The sequence below is a fragment of the Carassius auratus genome, chromosome 36 (genome assembly GCF_003368295.1).
Source record: "Carassius auratus strain Wakin chromosome 36, ASM336829v1, whole genome shotgun sequence".
Taxonomy (NCBI): Eukaryota; Metazoa; Chordata; class Actinopteri; order Cypriniformes; family Cyprinidae; genus Carassius; species Carassius auratus.
In genome coordinates this window covers 8636386-8652060 of record NC_039278.1, presented here as the reverse complement: position 1 = coordinate 8652060, position 15675 = coordinate 8636386, and the positions used below count along the sequence as shown (strand labels likewise).

Sequence of the window (15675 nt, the reverse complement as noted above, 5' to 3'; positions counted from 1 at the left end):
ATGTGCTTTGGATACCCAAGCCACCCTGAAAGACCTACCAGTAAGACAGGATTCAAACCAGTGAAGTGGAATCCCTGTGATGCCCAGTGATGAGAGGGCAGACAGGAGGATCTGATGATTGACAGTGTCAAAAGCTGCAGATAGATCCAGCAGAATAAGAACTGATCTGGAATCAGCTTTTGCGATCCACAGGGCTTCCGTGACTGACAGTAGCGCAGTATATATACAATAAATATACAGGTCTAATAGTTTGTTTACCGTGTCATTTTTTTTTTTACTTTAGCCTAATGGACTCAATTTCCCATCATTCCGCGCTTATTGCACCGCCCTTGCTGGGGCGCCCCGTGTCTCACGTCAGTGTTGCGCAGATTCGGTTTGAACCGAAAGCGGAGTGTGACCTTCCCGGGCGGCGGAGACCGGCAGGAGACCGAGCAAGCGGACCCATGTCAGCACTCCCGTCCACAACCCTCGCCACGGAGATGAGCAACAACATAGCTGGAGACGAAATCGGGTAAGACACGGTGTGCTGTATGACAGTGTTTGCATGTACCGTACCCGTCCCGTCCCGGCGGAGTAAGATGCGCAGCGGGCCGGTGCCGAGCTCCGCACTAACGCAGGTGCACCAGTGAACTCCTTCAGTTTGACAACGACATGCTCTCGCTTCACTGAACTGATAAAATGTATGAATAAATTAGCAAAGAACTAGACTGACAGAACAAGCATCAGCTGTCAAACTGCAGGCTTCTATCACTGTTTTTATGCGGTAAGTTTCTTATAAACAAACTGCAGTGTTTTATCACTCTCCTTTTAAAAAGTACGTTAAATAAAACACAAACTGGAGGTTTATATCGGTTTCTTTCTTTCATATCGTACGTTTTATACTCGAACTAGATTTTTGTATGTGCTCTTGTTCTTTTAGTTTAAAATCACAAACTGAAGGCTTGTATCACTCTGTTTTTATGTCAAATCAAATTTTTATTTTATTTTATTTTTTTATAATAATCATGCTATAAGGTGTATAATCAGACCAGAAGAGAAAGTCCTGCATGCACAGCCTGCTTAGTTCACATCAGCCAGGTAGATCATGTCTGAGATGGTTTGGGAGTGGATCTCTGGGTTATTCAGATGTATGGTTGATTTCTGCTTTTGACTCGTTAGACCGCACTGATCAGTCAAGGGCAAATGTGTTTTCTCTCATGAGCTTGACTCATGTTCCTTTATGAATGAACACAAATGCATTGTGACGTTCCCTCATCGTTGTGTTTCAGGAAGCTGTTTGTGGGTGGATTGGATTGGAGCACCACCCAGGGTGAGTGTAACTGTTGTATTAACCTTCTTATAGTCTCATACGGTAACATTAGTTGCTCTTCAATATTGCAAGTGGGTGCACTGCAAGCCTGTATCACCATAGTGTGTGTTGTTTCGCACTGCTGGCTTGATGCATGCTTTAATATTCTCCATTAAACTTATATTTGCTCTGCATGTTCCCAGAGCAGAAACCAGGCTGTCACTCAGGGGCTGAGCTTGTCTTTTCAGTATGTGGGTGCAAGTGAGAGAGCCGGTTAGACGCGAGCTCCAGAAATCGGATAAAGCCTGTATCAAATGGCATGCGTAAAATGCAATGAGGAAATCAATGGGAAAATGATCTAATATAGTTTTTTTTTTCTTTTTAATATGCATTTCATATAATGTTATACATTTCAAAGCCGTGTTAGTTGTACTTATTCCTGTCATATGATGGTTTTATGTAATGTCAGTAATTGTGTGTAATGTGGTTCGTGCTTTGACATGTTGCCGCATATAAAACCGAATTGTAATGTTCTGAATTTTGACCTTTGGTACATTTATGAAGTGTGCTGGCACATTTATAAGAATACATTACTTGTATGTCATATCAGCTTGCTCCACTGGGATATGCATCGCTGTTTAAAATTCATAAACTTGTTTAAAAGTTTGGGGTTTGTAGTACGGTCTTAAAAAGTCTCAACCAGGCTGCATTTATTTTATCAAAAATACAGAAAAACAGTAATATTGTAAAATATTACCACAATTTTAAATTGCTTATTTTAATATATCTTATAATGTTATTTATTTATATGCTGAATTTTCAGCATCATTACTCCAGTCTTCAGTGTCACATGATCCTTCAGAAATCATCCTAATTTGCTGATTTGCTGCTCAAGAAATATGTATTTTTTTATCAGGATTGCTCAATATTTATGTAGCGCAGCTAAGGCATTTTAAAGCACAGTGCTAATGCTGATTTCTAATAACTGAAATAACAATATGTAGGTAGGTATAATTTATATAATACATCTGCGCTGCATTGGGCTGTCGTGCATGTGTTGTGTTCTCAGCTGGTGGTGCTTCAAATCCCAGATATTACATTGTTTCTTTTTAAGGCTGAAGGCATGTAATGCCAAGCATTAATATGTCTGTTTGGCTCACTTCTGCCAGTTATCAGAGACCCAGCAGCACCAGTGAAGAACCACAGTTTTAAATGCATCAAACGTTCATTATTCCTTTCTGTGTGTTGTTAGAGACGTTGCGAAGCTACTTTTCTCAGTATGGAGAGGTCGTGGATTGTGTCATCATGAAAGATAAAAGCACAAATCAGTCCAGGGGCTTCGGCTTTGTGAAGTTTAAAGATCCCAACTGCGTACGGAGCGTCCTGGACACCAAACCTCATAACCTGGACGGAAGAAATGTGAGGAGAATTACTGAGGAACCTATTTTTTCCAGTTATGATAAATGCATCATATTTTTAATTTTTCACTTAAAACATCTGCATCATTTGACCTCAAAATCAAGTGTTCTTATGGCATGCTGTTTTGAGGGTATTTACTAAATAAGTGTTATCTGTTTATTCTCGTAGATCGACCCAAAGCCTTGTACGCCAAGAGGGATGCAGCCTGAGAAGACTCGGGCAAAAGACGGCTGGGTAAGAAAACTTGAAAATCTAAAACCACTTGAAATGTTAGTTTTTGCTCATTATACAGACGATTTCATGTATTATTGCTTGTCCAGTCTTTGCCTAACTCTAAAGAAGCTCAAACATTTTGTGTGTTTGTGTGTGTGTTTTAGAAAGGAAGCAAAAGTGACAGCAATAAATCTAAGAAGATATTTGTGGGTGGAATTCCTCATAATTGCGGCGAAGTTGAACTCAGGGATTACTTCAACCGATTTGGAGTGGTGAGATGGACACAGATGCAGAAATGTACCATTTCAGTTTAATCAAGCCTTATTAACATCTAGATAAATTCCATAATAATGTTAAAATGGTGTCTGAAAGGTTACTTGGTCGTGTTCTTGCTTATTGATCAGTAACCTAAACGTGCAAAATCATAAATATATTGTATTTTCATCTTTATATGAAGTGATCTTCACCAACACTGAACTGAAATATGTTTTATATATGATGCAAGGTCGGTTTGGTCGTTCACGGTCCTGTTCTCTATTTTGAAGGTCACAGAGGTGGTAATGATCTATGACGCAGAGAAACAGAGGCCTCGAGGTAATCCACACATTCATATTCGCTCCCATTGAGTCTTTCTCTCACCTCATGCACAAGACAAACTATTCCCTCCCAAAGAGAAGAGAACATCGCGCAGGCCATCTGCCCCTGTCATGAGTGTAATGCTTGGTTCGGTGTGTCTCGACTCTTGCATGGTGTCAAGGCAAATCAGCGGCATCCACATGACACGCAAACATTTGCATCAAACATGCTCAGTCAAGTTCAGAGTCTTTCACATCTGCTTGTGCCTTAAAGGAATAGTTCATCCAAAAAGTCCCCTTTTTTTTTACTCAATTCAAACCTGTATGATGTTTTTCTTTTGGAACACAAAGGGAGAAATTATGGAACTGTCTTTGCGTTTGTGTGTTTATTATTATTATTTTTAATAACTGAATGTGAGTGCTGTTTTTGAATAGATGCTTGCTAGATATGTTTATTAAAAAGTACTTTAATCTGTTCAAAAGACTTCGACCATAATGCTTGACTTTCATGTTCGTCTTTTTAATAGTGTTTTTTGGAGATTAAAAAATAGCAAGGGCCTCAATGTGCCTTTAAGACCCTTCATAGCTGCATAGAATTGTTTTTTTTACCAATTTCATCATTATAAAAAGAAAAACAAGAGTAGTGTGAATATTTTTCAGTAGAGTTCAATTTTGTGTTCCATGGGAAAATTAAATAACTGGATAAAGTTAGATGAAAAAAATCTTTATTTCAGTTTTCAAATACAGTTCATACCTGTTTTCCATAACAGCACTTATTATCATCTGAAAACACACTGTGGCCATGACGTGGTCCAGCTGGAAAGTTAAAGTAGAAACAAAGCAATAAAAAAAAACCCCAGCTACTTCATTTAAAAATCCTGTTTTACACAGTTTACGGAAGGATTGCAGCGCAATGTTTACATTTGCTCAAACCATGTTTTCAAGAAAACAGAGCCGTTTCCTTTGCATTTACTGTTTGAACTTACAATGCTTTTCACATTTCACTCTCATTGGGTAAACGTGGAATAGTTTGTCATGTGAACATTTGCAAGCGTTTTATTAAATTTCCTGAATCACTGAAATTAATCTCCATTAACCTTAAGACGTGTTCAGTTAACGTTTACATTTGATTGATCGGCAAAACAAGTGTGTATAGCAATGTAGTACATTTAAGTAAGCCTTTTCTAGCTTTCTTTTCATGTGCCTGTTTTCCTTTGTCAAGCGTTTGAATGCATTAACGTTTTTACCTAAGATATGTCTGTTCTTTCTTGTAGGATACAATACAGATAGTGGCACCACACAGATTAAGGCATGGTGTGAAACACACTCATGCTTGTTTCTCTGGTGTAAACATGGTTAATGCTTCAATTTGTGCCCAAATATTGTCAGATAATTTCTGCAGTCACATAAAACAAGTCTCCCTGATGTACTCTGTTTGCGTTTTACTCTTCGTAATAGAGGAAGTACATACCGTCTAGCTGTTAAGTCAGGTTTGTGTTCCCAGTATGCTGGATAGCACAATGTTTTGACTGTAAAAGGGAAGGGCATTTTTTGGATGTAAGTGCAATGGGGATGAATTCAAGGAGTGCTGTGCATTACCATGCAGTACTTTCAGCATCGCAAAACCCAGTTCAGGAAGTTGTCTCTCTAAATTAATCTCACTTAAAGCACCAGTTGTCAAAGTATCGCTTTTGCAGATTCACCGCCTTCAAAAGTAAATTGAGTTCAGATGCTGTCCAGTGTGAACGGCACCTAAACAGGACCTAGTAAATGACAGATTTTCCAGAGAACTAGTCAGTTTTGAGTAGTCTGTAACAGACATGAGTGCATTTAATTGACTTTTTTTCTTCTTTAATGAAACCAGGGCTGACGATGAAGGGCAGGGTGAGTATATTTAGTCCTCGTTGTGCTCCACATAGTGTACGAATTCTCAGACCTCTTCAGTCTCAAAGGACGCGCAATCGGAATCAGGTTAGATCCCAAAGTGGAGATTCTCGCAGCCCAGTTCTGCCACAGTTATCTGATCTGACGGAAACTAGTTCACACTGGTGGATCTGGCACAGCTAAACTCAGCTGCTGCTGGAGGATTGTGCTCCGTCTTATCTTGCAAGTGACCTTGGCGTCCGGCGGCCCACTTTGATAGTTCTGACTACGCGACCCCTGCACGCCTCCAATGCCGATCACTGAAATTGAGCATTAACCAGGGTTACACCACACGAGAACCTGGGCTGCATTCAATGTTTCACAAATATCCTTATATCCTTGTGGTGCTTTTGATGCAGTGTTTCAATCTCTGTTCTCTCGGTTTGCCCAAAGTACCACAGCATTTTGGGAAGCTTTGAGAAAAACCAGTAAAACCTGTAGTTGTTATGATCGTTCTTGTTATACATTGATAACTGTTGCTCACATTTGTTGTGTAAGATTTGGGGTGGTGATGAAAGTGAGGTTCGGATGAAACTTAAAGGGCAGAAAAATCTAATTTGACCAATCTGATACTGGTGAGGTCGCTTAAGACCTGTCTTCAGTTATCGAATGCCCTCTGTGGCTGTTAATCATTGAATACGTTCAGGGTTAAAGTATTGAAAATCCATAACACTTCTGTCCTTTCGGGCCTCCACCTGTGACCTTTCCTGGTGACCCGGGCCGTGATGTCATCTGAACCTCAGGGACCCCCCGCCCCATCCCTCTTATGTTCTTCTAGCTGTTCTGTCCCAACACCTTGCTGCTCTGTTGACTTTTGATCGTTGGCTAGGTTTTGGATTTATTACTTTCGAGGCCGAACAATCAGTGGACCAGGCTGTCAACATGCATTTTCACGACATCATGGGCAAAAAAGTGTGTAGTTGTAGTTTTATTTTCCCCTACAACAGAAACTAAAGCTTGGGCGACCAAACATGTGTGTAAACGAATAGTTCGAATTCGAAAATTAACATTTAATGTGCGAGGTACAATTTCTCATTCGCAAAAACATAGTTTCTCTCCCAGTCCAGTCAATATATTGAGCAGAACTATTGTGTTTTGTTTACCTGACTCGTCCTATGAAAGGGTATAATTTTATACATTTGTACATATATTTCTGACCATGTTAGTTGCCCAAGGCTTGGTTCATTTGGACCGCTCCTTTAGGTGCTGCAATGTTATTATATAAAATTAAAACTAACATATATTATATATTGAACCTTAAGTGTTATATCAGCACTCACCTAAAGAACCGGTTGGTTTCCTTTTTCTTTAATGTTTTTATTCAGGTTATTACTGTCAGGTCACTTACTATTTGAGTTCTATAATGATCCCAGAAGGCAAATCTCAATTAAGTGACCTCAATATTAAAATCTCCATACTGTGTCTGTTAGTTTACTCCAAATGGGCTTTGGGCGGGTGGCAAGCGTCTCTGTGAAGCGTAAGATTATTGTCTGATACTTAGGTGTATTAGTCTGTTTCGAGGGATAGCGCAAGACTGAACAAGTCGCATGACGTGTTATCTCACCTCGCCAGCTCCACACCCAGCAAGGCCGGTTTGAGGTTGATCTGCGTTTTGCAAATAAACCACTAGCATTTCTCACATTTAGTTTTTGACTAATAGTCTCATTAATGCAGAGCGAATGACAGGGGCTCGTCTCAGACTTTTTGCGTTTGGTCTCCCGAGGCATTTCCTTGCTTTGTCATGACTGCAGTGTGCTGATTTAAAGTGAAAAACCTATTCCAGCAAGTTCGTTCAAGACTCCAGAATAGCTCTGTAGTTTTTGTCCTACATTGAGTCTCGCTCGCTGACGCTCTCCTTGACTTGGGTCTGTGTTCCTGAAGGAATCAGGTACTACGGTACCTGGGCTATTGTTCTTCACATGACATTATTTCATTGGGGCTTTAGGGGGGTGGGGCCATACCTTATAAAATTAGAAACTGGAGCATATCAAACTGTGTATCAAATCCCAGCTCTACTGTTGGACGTGAAGACTGGCGTGAACCCTCCCATCACTCTGAGCAGTGATGCCCGCGGGAGTAGTGGGGGGGGGGTGTTGCTGATTCGAGGGTTGCAGACCACTCGCTCAAACTGATACATAATTAGGTCGACAGTGAGAGAGGAGGAGAGAGACGAAAAGAGAGTGGTTACATACATGTATGCTGCTTTCCAACCGAAAAATATTGTCTCTCGCTCTTGATGCAAGGTGACCCCAATAACTCACCCCCTTTAGAGTCTCGGCTCTATTTCTGGATCTCCACTTTAACTGGAGTGAAACTTGCTTGTGTGTGTTAAACTACGTGTATCCGTGTAATCTGAGTGGCAGGTGATAAAATGCCATTCACCTAATTGGATAATTCTATAATTAGTGGCAATTGCTAAGAGGAGCATTGCTCTGGGATGCACGATGAATCGTATTTTATTCCTGATCACGATTTTCGCTTCTCTCAATTTATTAAGCATAATTGTTTACGAGATTTGCCTGCTGGATTTTTATCCTGATAACATTTCATTTTAAATTGTAATTTGTGTAATATATTGTTTTGGTAACAAGCCTCCACAAGCTTTCAAGTTTGCGGTTGCCAGCTTTCAAGAGTTTAAATCCCCCATTTAAAGTTTTTTAAAACTCGATAATTTTTCGGCCAATTGGTTTCGTTAATCTTTCCTGGCAACCATGCGCACACATACTCTCTCTCTACTTTACGGAAAAAGTGCAGATAAGCTGAAAACACAGGTAAACGTTTTGGATTTTTAGCAATCTCTATTGAGTTATTCTGCATAAATAACAGCGTAATAGAGCCAGTCTGTTTTCTTTCAGGCAGTCGTTTGCGCAAATAAATCTGCGAAGAAACCATGCAAGTTGACATTCTCTTGATTTGTGCTTATGTGGGAAAAAACGTTTCATTGATCATACTTATATTATGCGACCACAAGCTTGCGTTAAGATCTGCTTCCTTCCAATCAACAACCGTTGGATTGAACCTAGTTTACTCCCTGCATTACTTTATTTTTTTGTTAATCAGTTTCAGTTTAATGTAAATCACAATACAAAATAAAAAAAAAAAATGGTTACTACTACAATTACATCACAACTTAAATAGAGTCCGAAGACATGTCTAGAGAACAGAATATTGACTTTGGGGTGGGATCTTTTAATTTGGGCCTATAAGCATTTGGCATAGATGTGCACTAAAATCACTAAGAAAACCTTAGCTACCGTTTAGCCACACCTTGGCAACGAACCACAACATCCTAGCATCATAAGTGAGGACAAACACCATGCTAACTTTCTGTAGAAAATTTGGAAGTCATATTAATTTCATATTTGACACAGTATGAAGATTCCTCTCTGATTAGACTTTTGTCTCTCCTTTTTTATTCTCTGCATGTTAATTATTTGGTACAATTAGATTATCATTTAAACATAATTGACCCTTTTATTTCTATTGCCGTATCTAAACTGAGGTTCTTAAGCATTAGCCAGGGTGAGGTAAGTCTTAATTTTCTATCAGCAGTTTATAACTATTTAAAAGAGCTTAGATGTAAGATATATGTAGGGACAGTGTTTCTCAGGTACGTCTACGTATGTTAATATTTATTCTTAAGTTTGCTTGATTTGACATATAGAGTTTTAGTTAACCTATATGTCCCTTTCTTACCCAAGTACCTCAGAAACATTGGTTTTAAAAGTAATCAACTAGAAGAGACCAACTATATCACATTCCATCTGGACTAGGGTCATGTATTTGGCCTAAGTAAGAGTATCTTTTCAGAGGTGAGGGCTAAAGTTTCTGATAGGTGAGTGGGGGAGGTAGGCAGTATGAAATTATCCTCTTGCTAGTTACAACCTCTTGTCCTTTTGTGCAGGTTGAAGTGAAGAAGGCGGAGCCACGGGACAGCAAAGCTGCCGCCCCTGGTCAGCTGGGAGCCAGTCAGTGGGGGCCCCGAGCCATTTTAAGTGCAACCAATGGCTGGGCAGCACAACCGGCTCCGGGCTGGCAGCAGAGCTACGCGCCTCAGGGTGAGTGATGTACGGTTCAATGTATAATTCTGATTCAGTTTAATGGTCTGTTGGTTGTGAGATAAAATGTGTTTTTTTTTTTGTTCCAGGTGTTTGGGTGTCTACAGGTCAACCACTTGGTATGTTATGTTTTATTCTTCATTCAGAGATCTGACTAAAAGGCCAATTCATACCATGCCCAAATATACTTTATATGAGTGTGTTCTTCGAGTCTGTCATTCAACATTAGCGTGTGGCCCATAGGCTGAATAATGCAAGGACATTAGATCTCTGCAAAAAGTGTGTGTGTGCATGTTTTAAGACTATAAAGACTATAAGCTTTCTAGAGTTTATTATAAACTAGTACTATGACCCAGAATCTGACACTCCTAAATTTACAGTCAGGAGCTGCTGCTGTTCCAAGCAATTGACACCGAATTGCAGATAATTTGAAAGTGAAAGTAAACTGTGCACAGGCATTTACAAGCTTTTTAAAAGAGAAGGAAAGCCAGGAAAAGAGGGGAAACCCCAGCGAACCCCAGCCCTGGTGATACCTGTATTACTGGTGTTGTCACAGGGTCGATTAACTGGTGGGAAACTTTCCTCACCGTCACAACCCTACCGTGATAAAAGCTGAATTTAGCAGTTATAACTTCAGTCTTCAGAACTGAACAGCATTTATTTGAAATAGAAATCATGAATTACAACTTCTAAAGTACTTTCATTTTTGATCAATTTACTGCAGTCTTACTGAATAAACATCTTAATTTCTTTATTCATATATTATTTCATTGATATTAATATTATTATTTCTTTATTAATTAATAAACTTTTTAGTGTGCATAACTGGTGGAGAAAATAGTTTGTAAATATTTTACATGTTGCATGTTCAGTGGCATCAGAGTTGAAGTGAATAGGACTTGACTTGAGTGAGTTTTGACTAACTGAACCCCCTCTGTGTTTCAGCTGGGTATGGACCTCCTTTACCTGCTGGCCGTGGGGCACCCGCACAACCTCCTTCTCCATTTAATGCATTTCTAGTTGCAGCAGCACCGCCTACAGGGGGATTTGGGGCACCTCAGGGATACCCCCAACAGGGCTTTAGCACACAACCTCAGTTTGGTAGGTTTCTTTTATATTTTTACAGTACTAGAGTTATCATTTCTATATATGACCCATAGACAAGTGATATTAAAACTGCAGTATTTTTTATAAAAGGTACACATATGGGTAAGCTGAACAACCTCAAACAAGATTTTAAGATCTTGGCATTATTTTTCTTTTTCTACGTAGGATATAGCTTTGGTACACCTCAAGGTGACCAGTTTGTAGCACAGGGAATGCCTCCCCCTCCTGCCACGCCGGGTGCAGGGACTTTAGGTTTTGCCCCGGCGACGACTCCCTCTCAGGACCTGAGCAAAGCCCCCCAAGCACAGCCAGACTTCTCCTACAGCCAGTATGGTAAGAGTGCACTAAAACGTGGCAGCAAACCACCGCAGGGGTTCTGCTTCCTGTTCACACCGCTGAATGGGCATGATGACATCACATACACATGCTCCCGCACAGACCCTCAGTCTATTAACCCTCAACCCATGCCTCTAGATTTTTGATACGCGGTCTGTGGGGGTTTCTCCAGTGGTATGTGTGAATTAGATCATCCTGTACTGCAATGCTGCTTTTGACCAGATAGCGCTTCATCTAACGCAGACAAGGGTTTTCATCTGTAGATGTTTCAGCGTTGGATGGTCGCAGCGCATGTGAGATTTCACAGGTAGATTTAACTGACTTCAGACTTTGACCAAGTATAAGGTAGACAAAGAATGGCTCTTGGTGCAGGTGCTGACACCATACGGAAATCTAGAGCATCCATTAAGCTATGGAAAATAAAACTGAACCTACAGAAATAGTCATAGACCACTAGCTCATAAAAGCCGCCAGAGCTAAAAGCATCTAGAAGTCATGTACTGTTTGTGCTACAAACCTAAATGATGCCTCCAATCATGTAGCTTCTTAGGAATAGGGGTGCAAATACTTTCGCAAGTGATTGCTCATTTCACCTGTGAGAAAGGCCCAAAAAAATGCTTGCACTTTACAGAGATAGTGCACCCAAACATGACAATTCTGTCATCGTTTACTCACCCTCATGTCGTTTCAAACCCTGCAGAACCCAGAAGAAGATATTCTGAAAAATTTTGGCAACTGAACAGAGTTGAGAAAAAAACTAATTGTCTCAAAATATTTTATTTTATGTTAGAAACAGGTCATATAGGTTTGGAATGACATGAATATTGATCCATATCAAGGCACAATAATCGGCCACAACACTTTAGCAACACACTAACAACCACTCAGAACATCTTAGCAGTCGCTCAGTAATGTCCGTGCATCCTCCCAGAACACCTCAGCATCTACGTACCTATGCAAAATCTTCGAACAACCTAGCAACAGCTTTGCATCTTACAATCCAGAACTCTCATCTTTGCAACTGCGTAAAATCCTGGCAACCTCTAAGATGACCATACCAACCACATAGCAACACTTTAGCAGTCACCCAGATCACATGACCCAACCACATAGCAAAGACACCAGCAGCTGTCTATCTAGTATTGCTCTGGTCGAGTTTTTCCACATGCAAGCACCACTCTCATTTGCTTCAGTTTTTTTTTATATATCAGGCTCGCATTAAAGAGGTAAATGGGCAGCTTTACACCCGAATCAATACTGAAAATATCAGTATTGGGCATAACAAACTGACCGGTCAGGCTATCTGTGTTGGCTGGCAGTATGTATGGGTGGTCTCATCAGCCTCTGCTTTGCTTCCATTCATCAGCACCTTGATGGCCGAGCAGCCTGATAAACACTCATTTAGAAAGAGCGTAGGCTGGATCCATCCACATGTTCTGTTCATGAGCCCTGAGAGCAGAAGAGGGCAGTGTCACCTGGGTAGGAGCTGTAAGGTAGTGGTTAAGTCGGACTCTCTTTGGGTCGAGTCAACCTGGTCTCCTCATCTCCCTGCTAGGCTTGGGTAACTATCCTCAGGACCCCTCTGCCTACGGACCAACGCGTCCTTCTCACAGTTATGTACAGGAAGAGCAGGGATATAGCGCAGGTAGGTGAGCACCTGCATCCTACAATCACTCAAACCCATCGAACAAACATCAGCCTGTGGACCCATAAGGCTTCTGTTTCTCATGCATCCCATGTACAATATGCATATGCCGTATGCATATTCTACATCAGTCTCTTCGGTTTTTCACGGGATATACTAAAGTACAGCTACATGTTATTCGGGAGGCCTCGAAGACGCATGTTTCAATGAAATAAACTACACTTTCTCTTGACTTGAATCTCTCGTGAAGCGCCATTGGACAATATTGTAACTCGTACGGATTGTAGCTGTAGTTTATTATATGAAGAAAACTGACGGCTTGCTTCAGATGTTCTTTTTCCAGTCACTGCTGTGCTTTGCTGCCAAAAGGATGATCTAATATTGCCTCTACTGGGTTTTCTGTGGATTTTGTGCCCCTCATGCAGCGTGTGACGGTCACACCTCAACAAATCTGTGCGGCAATTCTTTACTCGACTCTTAAAAGTAATCCATTTCTCCTCATTTGTGTTCACACGTAGTCTAATGTTTCGCTTTCATCTAGAGACTTTTGAATAAATTTTCTCCAAAATGCATTTCTGCCTTTTCTGTTTGACTGCTGTTCAGACTGCTTTAAATGTGTTTTTCATGACCTATTTGTCATCATACTTTTGTTTCCAGCTGTTTTGGCCACGTACACACTGCAAACCTGACTGAGCAAAAGAAACATGGATGCCAACAGTTCAATCTGCTTGTGTTGCCCATTTTCAACCAAAGTAATATTAGAGAGATGCATGGAAATTAGTAAACCACGGTCAAGTATACTTCAGTTTCACTGCAAATATTTGGCGTTTGTGTACAGCTGAATGCATTCCCATTAAAGTATACTCTATATGACGGTCTGTGCACACTAGAAAGTTTTATCTTCGTTCAGTGTCTGCACTAATTCTCTGGAGAAGACATGACCGATCAAAATGTCTGTGTACTTGTTTAAACTAGAGTTCCAGATATCTGTTAACCCTTTAAACAACTGCTCATTAACACAGGTGTCTATTTTTATATGGTATGGTTTCCATTACCTAAAACTAGCAAATACAATCTGCTCTCAATATTTAGACCATGGATTTATGATAAGAGGTCCCATCCAAAACACAACCAAATCTCAGTTTCTTTACTTTTGCATGAGCGGAGCACAGATTATTTTATATAATGTGCACCAATCACCATCGTTCTCTAGGAGTGGAATAAGATTTGTGCAATATATATGCAGTATAATGACCCTGAAGAATTATTTTAAGAATGTGCTACTTAAAAAGTTATGTATGTAGGAAGTCAAACATTTAAAAACAATCAAAATCTTTAACGCCCACCCCCCATACACACACACGTTTTATTGCAGATAAAGTGACAAATTTGGACAAAATTATAGAATTTAGATGAAAAATTTAATAGAATTGATTTCCTTAAAAGGGTCGTTCATCCATAAACTGAAAATTCTGTCATAATCTTTTTCTCCCTGAAGTTATTGTACCAAACAGTTGATGGTATCCATTGAGTTCCATAGTATTTTTTTTTTTCATAATGTAGAAGCCAACATTTTTCAAAATATCGTCTTTTGTGTTCAGCAAAACAGGTTTGCAAAAACTTAAATTAGAGGGATACTCCATCCCAAAATTAAAATTTTGTCAGTAATCACTTATCCCAATGTCGTTCCAAACCCGTTAACGCTCTGTTCGTCTTTGGAACATAATTTAAGATATTTTGGATGAAAACTGGGAGGCTTGTGACCGTCCCATAGACTGCCAAGGAAGTTACACTGTCAAGGTCAAGAAAAGTATGAAAAGCATTGAAAAAGCCAAAATATCTTAAATTGTGTTCCAAAGAGGAACGCTTTTACAGGTTTGGAACGACAGGGGTGTAAGTGTTTAATGACAACATTTTGGGATGGAGTATCCCTTTAATGATGACCTTAAATTTTTTGGGTGATTTTTTTTTTTTCTTTTTTCTTTTTTTTTTTTATACCATGAAAAATATAGTACACTTTTCATACACAAAAAAAATCACGTGCACTGTATGCATACCCTAGCATATGCGCAAAAACTGAAGGATACTTTGGGTTTATGAAAAGTGATGATTGTATTTAGCTGCAGTGTGTACATGGCCTGTACATCTCGAAAAGTATGAAAATCCACCTAACGCAAAATGTTGAGGGGTTACAAAAAGACATCTAGTAGCATGTTGTGCTTTAAAGTTTACTGGTGTTTAATATCCCGTCCTGTGTATTCATGTCTGTTGAGACAGGTTATGGGCAGGACCTGAGTGCTTTTGGTCATAGCTTTGCAGACCCCAGCCAGCAAACTGCCTCATACGCCGCAGCCCCCTCCGCACCCTCATCAGGACCCCCTCCGGCCGCAAGCAGCTTCGGACGAGGACAGAACCACAATGTACAGGGCTTCCACCCCTACCGGCGCTGAGCTGCTCTCCCACCCCCAATGCAATACACATCGTCAGGGATACAGACGTTTTGAGTGCAAGAACTGGATTTGGGATGGTCTTTATGAACATTGCAGAGCAAATAAAAGGGGTTTTATTGTGTATAAATTGTGAACATGGGCTCTACTCTAATAATAGGAGACCACAGTACTCTTCTATATTTTGTAGTAGGACTGAACTACTGAAGTATTTAGCAATAGATTCAGATTGTCTGGTCAAACATCAGCACAGAACAGATGGACCAGACGTCAGCGACAGGGTCTCCCAATTATTCAGCTTTAATTATGTAGTGGGGAAATGTTTTTATTTTCAATTTTGTGAATTTTGTTTACTCTATGAGACTTTTCCATTTTATTTAAGTTTGAAATAGATTACAGATGTGTATTATACACCTAAACTGTGCAATTTTTTAAAGAATTTTGTACTAATATATGTGCGCTTTTCTTGATTTTTATTTAAGGACGTAGACTTCCCTCAGGTGGCTGTTGGTGCACTTTGCACTTATGCAAAAAAAAAAAAAAAACAAGAAGAAAAACACAAAAAATAAGAGTTTATTTGAAATAAATGATTTCAAGAAACAGTGTTGTGGAAATTCATTGCTTCTGAATTGCTTTTCAGGTCAATATGAACTTGTCAAATATT

The 15675-nt window shown here is 39.9% G+C and overlaps 1 protein-coding gene across 4 annotated transcripts; it reads left to right on the top strand.

Moving 5' to 3' along the window:
- Nucleotides 1-296: 296 nt before the first annotated feature.
- LOC113055137 (DAZ-associated protein 1-like) lies at nucleotides 297-15575 on the top strand. 4 transcript variants are annotated; one of them, XM_026221148.1, is made up of 13 exons: nucleotides 297-511; nucleotides 1269-1309; nucleotides 2541-2707; nucleotides 2876-2941; nucleotides 3085-3192; nucleotides 3466-3514; nucleotides 6248-6330; nucleotides 9323-9476; nucleotides 9566-9595; nucleotides 10422-10577; nucleotides 10749-10916; nucleotides 12475-12564; nucleotides 14842-15575. In XM_026221148.1, the coding sequence occupies exons 1-13, from the start codon at nucleotides 444-446 to the stop codon at nucleotides 15012-15014; spliced, it is 1353 nt and encodes a 450-aa protein (XP_026076933.1). In that variant the 5' UTR covers nucleotides 297-443; the 3' UTR covers nucleotides 15015-15575. The 4 variants fall into 4 exon arrangements, with proteins under 4 accessions (XP_026076933.1, XP_026076935.1, XP_026076936.1 ...); XM_026221150.1 differs by having other exon boundaries at nucleotides 298-511; nucleotides 14838-15014; XM_026221151.1 differs by lacking the exon at nucleotides 12475-12564 and having other exon boundaries at nucleotides 300-511; nucleotides 14838-15014.
- The last annotated feature ends 100 nt before the right edge of the window (nucleotides 15576-15675 follow it).